Raw genomic sequence first — 15,954 nt, 5'->3', positions numbered from 1 at the left:
ACAAATGATGGTAGGGCACAACACAGCCAGTGCAGTGAGACAGGTTCCTGGCTTCTGTGGGGGCTCCACAAGGAACAGCATATGAAGAGGTTCCCTGATTTGCAAGTCAGCGAGAGGCGAGCAAAATCACTGTGATTTCCTTATTCATCTGACACTACAAGAGCAGTGAATAAACAGACCAGTGACCTGATTCTGCTAGACACAAAGAGTAACAGGCATGATTAATCCTCACTTCAAAGGCTGTATCCTTACCTTAATTTCCTGATATGCTAGCAGAGCAACAAAGTTGTGCTCCATTTCTTATGATGGCACAGCTTTTCCTCATGCTTTTAGCTTCTTACAGCTTCCAAGATCAAGCTGAACTCACTTCCAAATCAAAGACAGATAAATAACAGAGCAACAACCAGTCCTGGAATAAACTGTGGCAATGCCTGCTAATGTCTCACAGTCTTAGACCTGCTTACATGCAGAATGAATTTGATCCAAGAATATGCATTGCTTCATCATGGCATTGAAAATAATGTGGTCACGCCAAGGAATAGTTTATTTAGCTCTGCCTAATGGCACAGTGGTACTAACATGACACAAAACTTTATAGAGTTTAATAGCAACAATGAAGTCCTGTCCCAGCTGCTGATGGAGACTTGAGATCATTGTGGTTCTACTTCTCTGTAGACGTTAAGTTTGAATCTGTCATCTGCCTCATCAACACTTTTTACAGAAAGATGAACTAGGCAGCCCTCATTTCAAATCTCAGAGGGGAAGATTCCAGGCAGGATATTATCAGACAGGAGGAAAAAAATGGATGGAAAAAGCTAACACTGTAATCCAAGATAAATATAATGCAGGGAGCAGTGGGAGAGTAGGAATATCAGCAGTCTCATGAATCAGGCACCTTGACAACTACATGAGATCGCTCATGAGCGGCATTCACTTCAAAACTGAGGTACACATCAAGAAGATGGGTTCAAGCTCCTGCAGAGCTTGTGAGAAGTCAGATCTTTCTAATACAGCCTACACAGCAATTTCTGTAAAGCAAGTCATCACCATGCAACAGAGCTGAGAGCCTTCAGGTGTCTACCATGGAGTCAGTCCAAAATTCGAAGTGCTGTGGCAGGAGCAAGGCTTAGTAGCTCATTTGCAGCACCACAACTACACAGCTATACTGCTTTCAGAGTCCATATTACCAACAACCACATGGTGTTTCACTGCAGGCTGTGAGTATATAGCAGACTTGGGGATGTCTTCACTATGCACAGCGTCCCATTGCATGATGTAGACACTTTATGTGAGTTTACCCACTTGTGCCCATAAAACGTGTGGATTACCTGTATAAATTCTACAAAAACTCTTCATGGAGTTTGTGAAGTCACTGATACTTCTCTTTTTTGGGAGGTAAACCCATGTTTGAGAAGACCTGAAGGAGAGTAGAGAGTGGAATTGATTTGTTTTAGTGCTAGGAATTAGGAGTGTCAGTATTATGCCATTCTTATGGTGTTTTGTTTGGGTTTTTTATATGCTCATTAGATTTTTTTGATACCTGCTCTTTTTGGGGTGGCCACAATGGGATACCCTAGCCCAACTGGATATGCAGAAAATACTGTCCTGTTTCATTTGTGTTCAGCAAGTTCCTTTAGGGTGTTTCAGGTTGGGCACAAAAACCCGTGACATTTTCCAGGAAAAATAGCCCAGAATTAAGAACTAGGCATCGTTACAGAAATAATCCTTAGTAAAGCAAATGTGCTCTGTATCTGAAGAAGTTTTCTTGTTGCGGTGTTTTAATGTTGTCTAGAATCTTTCTCTTCCTTCTTTCTCGTTCCAGGATTACCTCGGTGCTTGCATAGTTCTGACTGCGGCTGTCACTTCCATCACCGAAGGGCCTAACTCGGGGTTTGTGGGGCTAGGTCTCCTGTATGCTCTGACGGTATGTACCAAGGCAAAGCATAAGAACTTCCAGACCAATGTATTAGTTTTATGATATTTTTTTTAAATACATATACATAGTTATCTTCCAACTTTCTTAATCTTGAAACAAACAATCTTGCAAATAATGGATTTGAGCCAAAGTTGAGAGAGTTCAGGGCAACTTGGACTTGCTTCAGGTTTTATGAGCCAATTAAAAAAACACAACCATTCCCAGGCCCTGCGTGCTCCCAAGCAGAGCAGGAAAATTAAAAATGCGTAAGAGGACCTGCTGTGCACTCTGTTTTGCACAACACAGTGTTGGTTCTGCCTGTATATGGCAAAACCTGCCAGAAAATACTATCCCACAGACTGTCATAATCTGGGTAATGTTTAACCAAAGACCAAATAAAATAATTGCTGAAGAACCAGAAATGACAGTTCTACCTTCGGAAGGAAATTACTCAGATGCCCAATATTTTCCACAGAATTCTGAATGGATTTGGGATTGGGACTTTTGGGGCTCGGAGGCATGGTTCATCATGACAGGTAGCAGTAGGAAAGCAGAGGAGATGAAATCTTGGTGGGATGCTAGCCAATTCATTTTAACTCTATTGTTAGCACTGAGCTATTTGAGCCGAGTCATGGAGAAGGAACAGTGTTTTAGTGCAGTAGGCTGTAAGAGAGGCAGAGAGCGCATGATGAGCATAGCGTATGATCACCACAGAGAGCAGAAATATCACTGAATTAATCATGAGAGTGGGGACAGAAGTAGCATAAGGATAATGGCAGGAAGAATTTTTGAAACCATGGCTGGCATGGCAAAAAAATGGCTGCTTTACGGCACTGGTATGAGGGAATGTTACGGGTATGGGACTAATGCTGAGATTTGGCTTTGCACGTAAATGCTGGCACACCCATGGTTACAAGAGAAAGTTCTTGGCAGCTGCCTTAGGATTGCCTTAGATCCCCCTCGTCCTGTTGTTCCAGCAGTGTGAGAATCTGCCAGTAACTAAGAATCAGTCCCAGAGCTTCAACTTCTCTCTGAAAACATTCCTGGTAATCCTGCTTTGTTAGCAGAGATCTGGAAGCGCCAAGATGTCTGCATCATCTTTGACTTCTTTGCATTTAGTCTGTATTTGCAAACAGACCATTAGTGTAAATTAGCCACGTGCTGAAGTCTGGCATAGCAGAGGAAAAAATGCGTTAGTCACCTGTCTCCCTCCTGCCCCACAATAACACTGATGAAACTTTGAATGCAGTTGAATCTTACTTGTGGCCCCTGACATGGGTTTTTGTATCATTTCTCCCTGGAGCTAAGAGAGGGCTGATGTTTGGACCTGGATGAGAGCAAACTGTTTGTACCAACGTTGTGTTTACAGTGGACATCTTCAAGCTTATTCTCTTCCCTTGTATAAACACTGCCAACTCCCTTGCACAACTGTGATAAAGGTTGAAATAATGGGTAGAGCCTTTGGGATGCCAGGCTCTGTTATCAAATCTGCCAAATACGATTGCAGCCTGCTACTCTGCAAGCAGCAGAGTGTTTAGCTCATTTGCAAACGTACCCATTTCCATAACTTCCTGATGCAACAGCTGGACACAGAATGAGTGGGTTTCTGAATAACAAATAAAATACTTCACAATAGCCACTAGAGTAAGTCTATCTTAAGGATAAAGTAAGCAACTAAATCCTCTAAATTGACAACAAGTGTTATTGCTGAATCTCAATGAAAATTATTTACTGTATGCCTATTGCATCAGTATTAGGTAAGTGGAAAAGAAGTGGAGCTGGCTGATTTATTTATAATAAATTTCTTATCTGGCAGATTCAGCAATGTCCCACAAATAAATGACAAAATCTTTTTCTGAATATGTCTGCGTATAGGATGTTTTCACTGTCTAAGTTAAGTTTCTAAACCTTTATTCAGGTATGTAAAGCATCTCAATTTTTAAAGGTGTTTGGCAATCAACTGTTCCTAATAAGATCAGTTTTTCTTTTTTATATCAGCACCTAAACACAGACTTAGGAACATTTAGGAAATGTTTAGGAAATTGCTTTACAATTTTAAGCCTTAAATAGTCAGTCTTGACTAGAGATCAGTTTCTCTAAGCTATTGTGCATTATTAGACAACTAATTATCAACTATTATCTACTACAAGTAATACCTTTACTACTGATCAGATCCTTTTGATTACAAATGGGAATAAAAACCAAGAAGGAAACACCATTGAACTGATAATACATTTTTTCTTATATATTTCTATGCTAAAAACCCTCACATTTTCCACAGAGAGAAATAAAACATCTAAATATGCACAGAAGGAGAGAGAAATGAAACACCCATCAAATCTTTTCAGTATATTTGCAAATAGTAAACTTTCTTAATCTTCAGTTGCAGTCTTTGAAAGATTAGAAAATGAAATATTTCCAAACACGGCTTCCAATTTTGATATCTACTCTGTGGGTGTATTTAAAGAAGATGCCTTTTGGCAATCTAGTACAGATTACTAGATGCCAAGAACAAGAGATTCCCTTAATCAGTCACATCTTCAGACTGCAGGTACAACCTTTCCATATTTCTCCTTCAAAAAAGAAGGATGAGAATACCTAAGCACTAAATTACTATGTCAGGGTTGTTTGTGTTGGAATATGACTGGCTTATTATGCATTTGATGCTGTTGCACTGAGTCTAGAGCTGTTGTAATGTCAATGAGAGACCCACTGTGCTGAGTCAGGCCAAAGACTTTTACAAATTTATCCAACCTTTATTCGCAAACAGGTAGATGAACCCTGACCTTGTTTTCATTCTGTGATGCAGATAACCAACTATTTGAACTGGGTGGTGAGGAATCTGGCTGATCTGGAGGTGCAGATGGGTGCAGTAAAAAAAGTGCACAGCTTCCTGAACATGGAGTCGGAGAACTATGATGGCTACTTGGGTATTGCACTCTAATCTTTTTTGGTTTTTAATGTGGTAATGTGAAAGCATGGTAGATTGGTCATGCAAAATGTATACGCCTCTGGCCAAAACCTGTTCTCATTGACATGTAGGAACTCCCACTGATCTGAGTGACAAGGGTAGCCAAAAGCAGCTCTGAGATATGTAGCCCATGCTACTCAACATAAAAAACCCTACTGAATGCCAGGGATACAGAGCATGGCCCTGTAGTCTAATCAGAAAGTACCAGGGCACAGTTATAGATGGAATGAACAAAACATCCATGTGGCTATTTGGAAAACAAAAATATAGATAAAAATCAGAAATGCATTAACAGTCCCACACTTTGCAGCAAATGGGGTCTACAGGACAGGGGCACATTGGCAATCAGACCTCAGCAACTCTTCCCTGAACTGCACGTTGCTGTTCGTACTCCACGTATTTCAAATTGGCTTTGATTGGTGTTTTAGAAGTGCTTGAAGTGAAAGGCCAAAATGCTTACAGATCAGTACGCTTCCCTGGAAAGCTAAGCCACTTAGTCTGGAGACAAAACCTGCCTGTGTATTTGCAAATCAGGATGAAACATGAGCTGTGATAGAGTCAACAGCTCATGTTGTACAGCAGTAACAACATCCTTCCTTGCACTGCCCTTCCTGTGCCGGTTACTGACCGAAGAACATACTAACACTGCGCTGACACTATGTTCTCTCTTCACTTGGCTTCTCCCCATTTCATTGCCAAGAGCCACTTCAGCATCTGCCCTCTCATCTTATGTGTCGAGGTCTGGAAGCTGAGTGCTAATGTGCCCGCCAGGCAGTTCCCAGCAACCCCTCGGCAGAGAACTGGGACTCCATTTCTCAAGTGGCTTCAGGAAGGTGCCCAGGCAGGAAAAAAGGGGAAATGGGAATGTCATAAAAGGTGACCCTCTGATAGCATTCATTTTTGTTTGTTTTACTGTTAACTATTTCAGATCCCTCTCAAGTCCCAAAAGACTGGCCCCAAGAAGGGGAAATCAAGATCGAAAATTTGTGCGTTCGGTATGAGAACAACCTGAAACCTGTTCTTAAGCATGTTAAGGCATATATCAAGCCAGGACAAAAGGTACTGTGTCAAGCAACTCCCTATCATTGTCCTCATTCTGGAGCAGATCCTTTCTTAGTGTGTTTCCTTTTCTAAGGTGGCAGAAGAGCAAGAATAACAACAATTTGCAGTGACAGCTATATACATCGATGGTCCTCTCTGAGGTCCCTGGGCATGGGTCAAGAAACTTACACTGATGACATCTTATTCTTGATGGATCTGTTTTCCTTCTGAGTCTCATTTCTTTACAAGTCCACCCCCTTCACGAAGAATGAGCCTAGCTGGTCAGATGAGGTTAGGTGAACACCAGACTGGAACAGAGTAAAAATGCAAGAATATTTCACTTTTCAGCATATAGTGTCATTGGAGTCCAGGTCAAAATGCTGAAGTTTCAAAAATGTTCCTGGGACAAGTCCTCACAATGCTGAGAGCCAGAAAAGAGAAGTGTGCTTTCCACGGTCTTTTGTTTTTTCCCTGGTGTCTGCCACCAGCCATGGGGAAGGACATTTTTACTCATCAGTAGGGCAGTCCAGTCCAGCTTTCCCAGAAGGACTGCAAGTCTGATTTACAGCTTCCTTTCATAAGTAAGTAACATCTTGCTTTCTTTTGCAGGTTGGGATCTGTGGACGTACTGGCAGCGGCAAGTCATCCCTGTCTTTGGCATTCTTCAGAATGGTGGACATATTTGATGGTTAGTTTTCACTGGAGTATGTTGCCGCTCCTGACCTGCTCCCCCCTTACTTCTTCAGGAGAAGTGAGGAGACTTTTTGATAGTTTACATCCTGGCGCTCTGGCTCAGAAGATACTTGATTAGAATGGGGCTTGTTATGCCTGATGCTTCAAAGTACAAAGTGTCCTGTTGTGAGCAGTACTTTGTTCTTCCAGAAAACATTACACACAGATTATACTTCTAATTTTTTTTTATGTTTTTGCATATGCTCTGACAAAACAATATGCCATTTTTGAGATAGGAGGAAAAAATATGCAATTCTCTGGAGCCTCTAAATTTCTTCCTAATGAATAACTGCATTAACTTATGATAGCTGTCAAAATATTAGCAGAATAGAAACTAGAACTCAACAAGTCCATTCCCTTGATATTTATTTTTTATTTTATTGTGGTTTCCCACAATTACAGCAAAAACTGACTGAAGGTTTGGGAAACATTTTGCTATGTTTTCACTTCAGCAGCATTTCACTCTCCCAGCTAATTGGCATGAACTGGTATGCAGCAATATGTACCCTGGCATTTATAATACATATACATGTGTACTGTTGCGGGAATATGGAAACTTACTGGAAAGTCATCTTTTTGTTTCAAAGATTTCCGTGTTTCTAATTTAGCCATTCTGCATGGAACGTTTCTAGGGAAACCCCAGTAGGATGTGGGAGGATAAGTAAATCTTATGCAGCTAATACTTGCTTTTCTTGTGGTTCTGTGCCTATATGTATCTATGGTAATAGGTTTCGGATTCATGACTGGGGTTCCTGAATATATAAATAATGCAAACAAAGAATAATTATGGTTTTGGCCAACTTTAAGTTTCCTTCTACTTTAATCTTCTCTCTCTATCCTTTCTTTGTCTGCTGCTTCTGTATCCCTGATTTTTCCCAATGGGAATGCCTAAGTCTTTTCCAGTCAAGCTCTGTTTATCCTTTGTGCACATCCCTCTCTCTCTCAGCTAGACCCATATTTGGCCTCTTTGCTGGTCCACTTCTGGGTGGAGTCCTGGCTCTAATAAAAGTTATATAACAAGATTTCGAGTAACTTTACTAGAGCCAAGATTTCATTCATGTTATCCATCTTGGTTCCTTATATCCCTGTTATTTCTTTAAATTTGTATATGTCCCATTTTATTCCCCTACTCTTGCTTCTTTCTTTGTTCTTTAGTGTTTTCCTTTTCTTGCCCTCAGTTCAAACTATCTCTCATTTCTCTTCTGTCTTGCTTGGCCTCCCCTCATTACTTTCCTGGTTTCCTAACTGCTCTCTACTTTACTTTTTCCCTCAGGTCTCCTAATCTACTCTTTTCTTCTCCTTGAAGCACCCTGGCTTCTATCAAAAATGCCTTCCTCTTTTCCCAAAGCACGCCATATTAATTTTTCTTTCATTAGTCCACCTCATCTTCTGCTAACTGTCTCTCATGTCCTCATTTGTGAAGAAAAGGAATTGCTTAAGTTTATGCAACCACTGATGTCTCATGCTGAAGTCTTATGACCTGATTCAGACTTTCTGAAAGTCTGAAAACAATTGGGCTTTGCACCCTACAGATTAAATCTTGGTTCCTCTGACCATCTAATAAAAGCATGAGACTATTGGTAATCCAGCCAGGTGGGGATTAAGTCTTTCATTGGAATAGGGTCACACAGAGTAACCTACAAAATGCAGGATCATGACAATTGGGAATAACAGAAGAGGCATATGAGCATAGCTTTGAATATCCATGTATTTGCCAGTTCATGGTTAGGTTCTCACTGTTGGGAGAGAGAACTGATGAACTTAATGTTAGGTACTTCCCAGGGAGGAGTGCAGCTGCCCTGTGAAGTAATGCACAGGGAAACTGCAGAAGTGAGCCTGATGAAAATACCCGTTACCAGATCTTCATTCTGGGCCATTTGCCTTGGCCCATCCCTTCCCCATAACCCCGAGGAAGTTTCTGTGCCCAGGGAGGGTCAGTGGGGTCAGTAGTTCCTGGCTTTTGTTTCAAGATTCAAGGGAAGAGATTCCTTCTGCACTTCTCACCCTCTTCTACTTACAGGGCAGCCAAACAGTTTCTCTTGTACATTTCCCCCATTTCCTTCTCCTGAATGTCAGCAGTTGCCACACCCAGCACATCATAAATCAGATTTTCAGATGAGATCCATATGCTCATTGACCTGAAGTAGTGACTAGAAAAGGAAAAATCCTCTTACTTTACCAATTATCCCAGCTGTTGCAGCAACTTCTTGTAGGGGAATGAACTACTATGTTAAGGAGTGATTTATGTGACTGCTTCCAGTAATCTTATGCTAGCAGAACAGTATGTGGCTAATTCACAACCAAATACTCAAATGAAACTGATCTGTAGGAACCAGCTTGAATGATATTAAAATGCCTTGGAGTAGGACACCCTTTTTGTTTTTCTGATCTGCCTCTTGTTAAAAAGTTAATGCCACCCCATTTCTTCTAGAGTTCCAAAGGTAGTTTTGGCTCCTGATGTATGGATTGCAGATACATACATATATTATGCAAAAGAAATTGTGCACAATCTCAAATCCAGTAAGTTCTGCAACTGTTAAAGTCAAGGGGAACACAGAAAAGCACAGGACATGGCTAGTTACATAGGTTGCTCTTGTTCTTGCTCTGTTTGGCTGTAAAGCTCAGGTTGCCCCATAACCTTCTGGTGCTATGATTAATCACATAGCATCATGGAAATCATGTATATCCTTTAAGGGAAGGTTGGTGGGGAAAAAAGAGAGCAAGGCAACAGCGTCACTAATAAGCATTACTACATACATTCACCTTCCCTATGTCTGTATGGCAGTGCTGAGAGATCGCAGAGACTCACAGCCTCATCCTTTGGAGTCCAGCCCGAACCACCCGTTTTATCTTTCTGTCTGCTACCTGCAGATCACATGCTTTGTGCAATTCCCTCACATGTCTTCTGCATGTTGTTTTAAACAGGGAGGATAGTGATTGACGGAATAGACATCAGCAAATTGCCTCTTCATACTCTCCGTTCCCGACTCTCCATTATTCTCCAGGATCCAATATTGTTCAGTGGCTCCATCCGGTAGGTGTATGCCATCAGGGGGTGACAAGCAGCATTGCACGGTGTGTTTGTGATGGGCACTGTCGAACAGGAAGGGATGGAAAAGGGAGGGAACCTTCCTGCTCAGCCCAATCTATCTACACAATCTGCCCAAGAGAAGTCAAGTGACATACACAATGCCAAAATGTGCCTTTGCAGAAGACCCGAATGAACTGTAAGTGCAGTAACAAGACTCCTGTTACGGTTTCCTTTGCAGCTTTAATTTGGATCCAGAATGCAAGTGCACCGATGATAGACTCTGGGAAGCTTTGGAGATTGCTCAGTTGAAGAACATGGTCAAGTCGTTGCCAGGAGGCCTTGGTATGTCTGAACCAAGTCTCTGGGAACATAGGCCAACAATGAAATTATGCACGCATGAGCATGCACGCATATAAACAGATACATGGGATCTTACACTCTAAACCATCATGTAGGAGTTGACAGGTACCTAATGAATATTCTGTCTCTATGCTAGAGAGAATATTGCTACTAAAAAGCTGAAGAGCAGACTGGTTTTCCGCTCATTGCAGAAAAATCCTGCAGCACCTCAGCATCATAGTGACGAGTCAGCAAAGAGTTAAAAAAGGAGCAGTTTTACCTTCACTCTGTCAGCAGAATCTAGCTCCACCAGCAAAGCTGTAGCTCTTGTCTAGAACACCAACAGAGCATTTTCCTTATAATTTCAGATTTGGTTCATGAAGGAAACTTGCATATTTCCTTCCATATTAAGTGTATTTCATATTACTAAGATATTATCCTGCAGCCTACCAGATTTGCTAACTATTTGTGCCAACTATTTGCTTAATGATGTATTGCTCCTTTCCCAAGAAGTTGTGCTCACTTGTCTTGGTGTCACTCCATTCCAGCGTTCAGTCAAGATTACACTTATTGGCTTTTACAGGGATCTTGCTTGACCCTGGAATTGTGCACAAGCAGAGCTCTCATGGCGCCCACTCAAAATCACTGGGTCCAGACTGTATGAATGTATAGCATTTCAGTGGTGCGACATTCAAAGTAACTGACTTTATTACAGATGCAATGGTCACAGAAGGAGGAGAGAACTTCAGTGTAGGGCAAAGGCAGCTCTTCTGTCTGGCCCGAGCCTTTGTCCGCAAGAGTAGCATTCTCATCATGGATGAAGCCACAGCTTCTATTGACATGGCCACAGTGAGTATAGCAATTAGCACCATCACTGCGTGGATCTACTAGGAGAGGAGGCATCATCTTCCCTAAATGTCAGCCATGGGGTCTCTTTAGCAGAAAAAACTGACAGCTTTTTTGCCTTTCTCTTGTGTTTGGTTTCAGCTGTTGCTGTTAATGTGTTTTGGGGATTGATGCCTATGGTGAGGGGAAAAAAGATGAAATGTTTTAGAAAATCCCCTGTGTGGCATTTCGTTACAGAGAATCTGGTGCACAGATCAGAGATTGTATGCAATATGATCCTCTCTCTTAATGTGCTTGAAGACACATGAATTAAAATGTAAAAGGATGAAGTAACTGAAGTAAGCTTTTTCCTTTGATAGGAAAACATTTTGCAGAAGGTTGTGATGACTGCCTTTGCAGACCGCACAGTTGTTACAATAGCGGTAAGTACTGATGTCAGCAAATGCTCTCTTTCCTCATTCCTCAGACAGTTAATCTTGCCTTTCACCAGTTAAGCATCACTATATAAAACTAAAAACCATCAAAAAATAAAACTAAAAAACAAGGTCAGAATATTCACAGATACAAGAAAACATCAAGACACATACTATCAACCTGAAATTTTGCAGTAAATGCTATCTTGAAGTGGGTCGAACTAAAACACTTAGATCTGAAGAAGGACTTTACAGGGAGCTTCAGCATCTACACTGTCTCCAAGAAAATTTGTGGACATTCTCACTAAAAATTGAAACCAAATCCATGGGTTAAACCATTATTGAAAGTTGCATCAAAATCTAGATTTGAATTTTGCCTCTGAAGTCTATGCATGTATAGTGTCCAGAATCATGGCACAAATTTATAAAAGCAGCTAAGATTTCAGAAGCTTGTTGGTATGATTTCTCAAATTGGACTATCTTTTCTTTCAGAATAAAAAGTTGGTTTTATGATAAAGGTTTTAAAAATTGGAATCAGTGGGAATTGCTCAAAATGAATATCTGTTCCACTAAGGGCTTATGATATTTTTTCCTGTTTTCCTGCCATTTCTAGTGCCCAAAAGTTCCATACATCTGTGCAGGTATGCATGTCTATGTGTATACATAGACATGCATACGCACATACACACTTACACAGTGTTCCATCTTGTGACGGCAGGCTTACTCAACAAACAGATGTTTTATTCATGAGATAAATACATATTTCAACAGCTGCTTCATTTGCTTTGTCTGGAATAAAGTCCTGCGGTTAGAGATTAGAATTATGCCTCCTGGACTCTGGTTTCAAGTCTGTCAGTGACTAGCTTGTGTCAAGCAAACCACTTAACCTAGCTCATTTACAGTAGGCTCTAAGGTTCTTGGGTGTGTAAATGCTGAAGATGCTAGCAGTAAGCGTATTCTCCCTCAGTTACATGCCATTCAAATTTTCCGTATTGTCCTTCTGACTGAAATCTCACTTTTCTTTTGCTTTGCTTTTCTGAAGTTGGTGTCTCAAGCAAAATGACACACATTAATATTTAGCTTTCCTCATAAAGTTGGCTTCATTTCCTTCCTCTCTTTATTTATGGCTGATCCTTCCTTCACCCACCTGTTTTTCTTTTCTTTTTTCCAGCATCGTGTATCTCACATCTTGGACGCCAATATTGTCCTAGTCCTTTCTGAGGGCTTTCTAGTTGAATGTGACACTGCCTCAAACTTACTCCTCAAAGAGGACGGCCTGTTCACCACTTTGGTGAAGACTCACAAGTAGACTCTGTCAGTCCACACTGTTCACAAGACTTCTGGCTCTTTGGTAGTTATTTTTACCTCTTTAGTTTCACTCTGCTTCCTTTCTACTGCACAACTTCTGAGATGACAGTACAGTGCAAGAAGGTGTTTATTGTGCGGTTCCTGGGTTTGTTTAATTTCATGACTATTTATGCAAATCGTATTTAACTAAAGCTTAGACAGGCAGCTAACATTGAATCTATAATGTTAGTGGAATCCACACTTTTAGAGCTCACCCTGTCAATACCAGACTGTTTGTGTTCATACGGCATTGAAATCAAACTCAGCCTGGTTTCATTCCTGTTGCCTACGGGGCTAAACTAGCACCCAAAAATTTAATCTTAGAGGGAGCTAGTTGATTTACGGAAGGAGACAGCCCAGGAGTGCCCTAAGACAAATGCAGAGCAGACAGTCAGGGTACAGAGACCAAGGAGCAGCGCAGGATGCTAAGCCACTTGACAGCGCAGGCATACCCAGGATGTTTCTCACCCTTATTCCTGAAGAGGAAGATGTATTTCAGTGATGCCGTGGGTTTTGTTCCAACAGCTGTGCTGTCCATAATGGCAATTGGCAGACTGAAAGTGAAGTGCATGCTTAAATATTTTCAGGCTTGGTGCCAGAGGCTGCAAAGTAATTTGAGATCTCTTCAGATTAAAGATATAGTGCGAGGACCTACGCCAAATACCACTGTAAACAAGGATAGCCTTTCACCAACTTGGTATGTCTTGCATTAGGCCCATTAATGAACTGCAGGGAGGATTATCATAATGAAAACTTCCGTATGCTTTTCTTTATGGCAGCATCGGGTTCACACCATCCTAACGGCGGACCTGGTCATCGTCATGAAGCGAGGGAACATTTTAGAATATGATACGCCTGAGAACCTACTTTCGCAAGAAGACGGTATCTTTGCTTCATTTGTCCGGGCTGACATGTGAAGAATCACATGATGCATTTGAATAGCTCATTTTTAAACAAATGAAATGCAAATATTTTCTATGCAATGTAATATCACTTTTATCTTTTTTTTAGAGCATCTTTCTTCACACTTCTGTCTTCCAAAATAATAAAACCTATTGCAATACATGTATGCCTCAAAGCAATAAAAATGTCACTTCATTCAAAAGCTATTAAACTTCACACACACACAGAGGCAGAATTTTCTATTTCCTGGGAATCTGGCATTTTCTTTAGACTTTTTAGTGACTTTATTTTCTTTTATAAAGAGCAACAGAATGTACTGCTTTTATAAACTGCATATGCTATGCTGGAACCAGCAATCAAATCGTGCAGTTTGTCAGGGAAATCAGAGATCCCCAGAAGCATTATGTCCCCAGAGGGGAAAAAATTAAAAAAAAAACCAAAAACAGCAAATCCAAACCCGTAACACTTGGGGCAATCTGCTGCATTCCAAAGGCATAAACTTTGCTCTTCAAGTTGTAGTGGAGGAGCAGTGAATGAGGGAAAGGAATTTAATCAGAAATAAGGAAATTCTCCCTGTCCTTCACTTCAGTTCACACACAATAGTTGGCACAGTACTATTTTTCAGCACAATGATGGCTTATCCCTAGAGCCAGTTCCTAAAACCATATTTGTTCTGCAGACTTTTTTCAATCAAAGATGCAAATGAACCTATAATTATGCATGCTTTGATAGGCTTATAGGAGGATTTTGTACAGTATCTGAAGACTTTGTATTAAAAATAATCTGAATTTATAAACTTGATATTAGCCAATCTTTTAAACATGTCCACTAAAATATTCTACTTAAAATGGCATGTAATTAGCCAACGTCTAATTGTTTTGTATGTCTTTAGTCCTTCACACTATTTTTTTTATTTTGGGATTATTATTATTATTATTATTTTGGGACAACCTTTCTTTTCCTTTACACATTTCTGGTGTATCTCTAAACCAGATCTAGTCCAAGAAGGTATGCTTTTCAAATTATTTCTGTATTTTCAAGAATTTAGGTTAATTTAGATACTTACCTACATCATACAGCTTTGAAAAGGTTGCCTGCATTTGACTAATGCATATATCTAGATTCTGAACCGTGACAACTGCACAATGGGCACTAAACCTCCAGAAGGAATTTCACAGGCACTTTCAAAGGCAGAGTTTGAGACATCAGCTTCCCTAGTATTATTCAATGTGATTCTTATTCATCTATTATTACAAGATTTAGGAAGAAATGAGCCACCTAAGCCTATTTCTAGTGTAATGAAAAGAACATAAGGCGCAGTAGTTGGCAAGAAAAAATGCTATGAATATTGGGGAAGTTGTAGGACTTGAAATTGGGATTACATTTAGTGTAGTAGTGTAGAAATGATACAGTGGTTTATCTTTTTTTTTTTTTTTTTTTTTTTTTTTTTTTTTTTTTTTTTTTTTTTTTTTTTTTCCATTTTAGCTATTGGAAATAAAAGCTATATGATACAACTAAACAAAAAAACTCAGTCTTGAACATTTTATGAGGGGAAGTACTTCTGTGATTTCCCTGTCTACTGCTGTGAAAAGTTTTTTGCTCTTTTCTGGATTAATTCCCTGTGTTGAACTTTGTCATACAAAGAAAATAAAAAAATAAAGCAGATGTTTACAGTGGAAGTGCATGTTGTTATACAGATTTCAGAGACAAAAGGCCAAAATCATTCTTGATTTAATTTCATTGTCTACAGTGAAAAGCTAATTGGATTCATTGCTACCAGACTCAGTCAGTATGAAGATGAAGTATACATAACTTCGTTTATCTGTGTGTCTTTGATGACAATGCAATACTGATTTAAGTGATGCCAACTAGTTCAGCAAGATCCCGGTTTCCACTACATTAAATGGCTGCCGTGGGCCTGGAATTGTGTCAAGTTAAGAAGGGCCAATAATTAGTACCTTGTTCCTCTTACATTTGTCCCAGAGCCATTACAGGAGTAAGAAGCACCTTCTTTGCTTAACCATCCTTCCAGAGCTACAGGACTTAATGCTGTTTTTGAAACATGTAGAACAGAAAATATCTTAGAGGCTGAGAAAAACCTGAGAAAAATGCTTCGTTCATTTTGATGGAGGCAGGCAGGAATATTGGCCCAGTGTTACGCCAAAATTGCTTGGTCAAAGTGCTTGATGATTGTGGTAGTGTATCCCACAGCTGCCTAGCAGGTTTAAAAGCACAATTTGATTGCTGAAGCCGTTCATTCTATTCAACACACACAAATCCCAAGAGAGACAGCAAACATACACCAACTGCTACAGATGTACCAGCCCTCCAGGCATTATATATGATATCATATACTCACCAAGGGCTTAGGCGGAACTTTGCTTTTTTGTCTTTTCCTCTAATGGAGGAGGGTGTT

At 40.3% G+C, this 15,954-nt stretch overlaps 1 protein-coding gene across 1 annotated transcript in view; it reads left to right on the top strand.

Moving 5' to 3' along the window:
• Positions 1–13,711, top strand: part of ABCC9 (ATP-binding cassette, sub-family C (CFTR/MRP), member 9) — a 75,749-nt gene extending 62,038 nt beyond the window's left edge. Inside the window, exons 31-39 of the mRNA XM_010291239.1 lie at positions 1,823–1,924; positions 4,725–4,845; positions 5,815–5,945; positions 6,537–6,615; positions 9,585–9,693; positions 9,929–10,032; positions 10,745–10,878; positions 11,235–11,297; positions 13,415–13,711. Of these exons, the coding sequence (XP_010289541.1) occupies positions 1,823–1,924; positions 4,725–4,845; positions 5,815–5,945; positions 6,537–6,615; positions 9,585–9,693; positions 9,929–10,032; positions 10,745–10,878; positions 11,235–11,297; positions 13,415–13,552 (981 nt within the window). The 3' untranslated portion in view covers positions 13,553–13,711. The remainder of the gene's footprint in view (positions 1–1,822; positions 1,925–4,724; positions 4,846–5,814; positions 5,946–6,536; positions 6,616–9,584; positions 9,694–9,928; positions 10,033–10,744; positions 10,879–11,234; positions 11,298–13,414) is intronic.
• The last annotated feature ends 2,243 nt before the right edge of the window (positions 13,712–15,954 follow it).

The sequence above is a fragment of the Phaethon lepturus genome, unplaced genomic scaffold, assembly GCF_000687285.1.
Source record: "Phaethon lepturus isolate BGI_N335 unplaced genomic scaffold, ASM68728v1 scaffold9897, whole genome shotgun sequence".
Taxonomy (NCBI): domain Eukaryota; kingdom Metazoa; phylum Chordata; class Aves; order Phaethontiformes; family Phaethontidae; genus Phaethon; species Phaethon lepturus.
The sequence above is the reverse complement of the archived record's forward strand: the minus strand, read 5'-3'. Positions and strand labels throughout refer to the sequence as shown.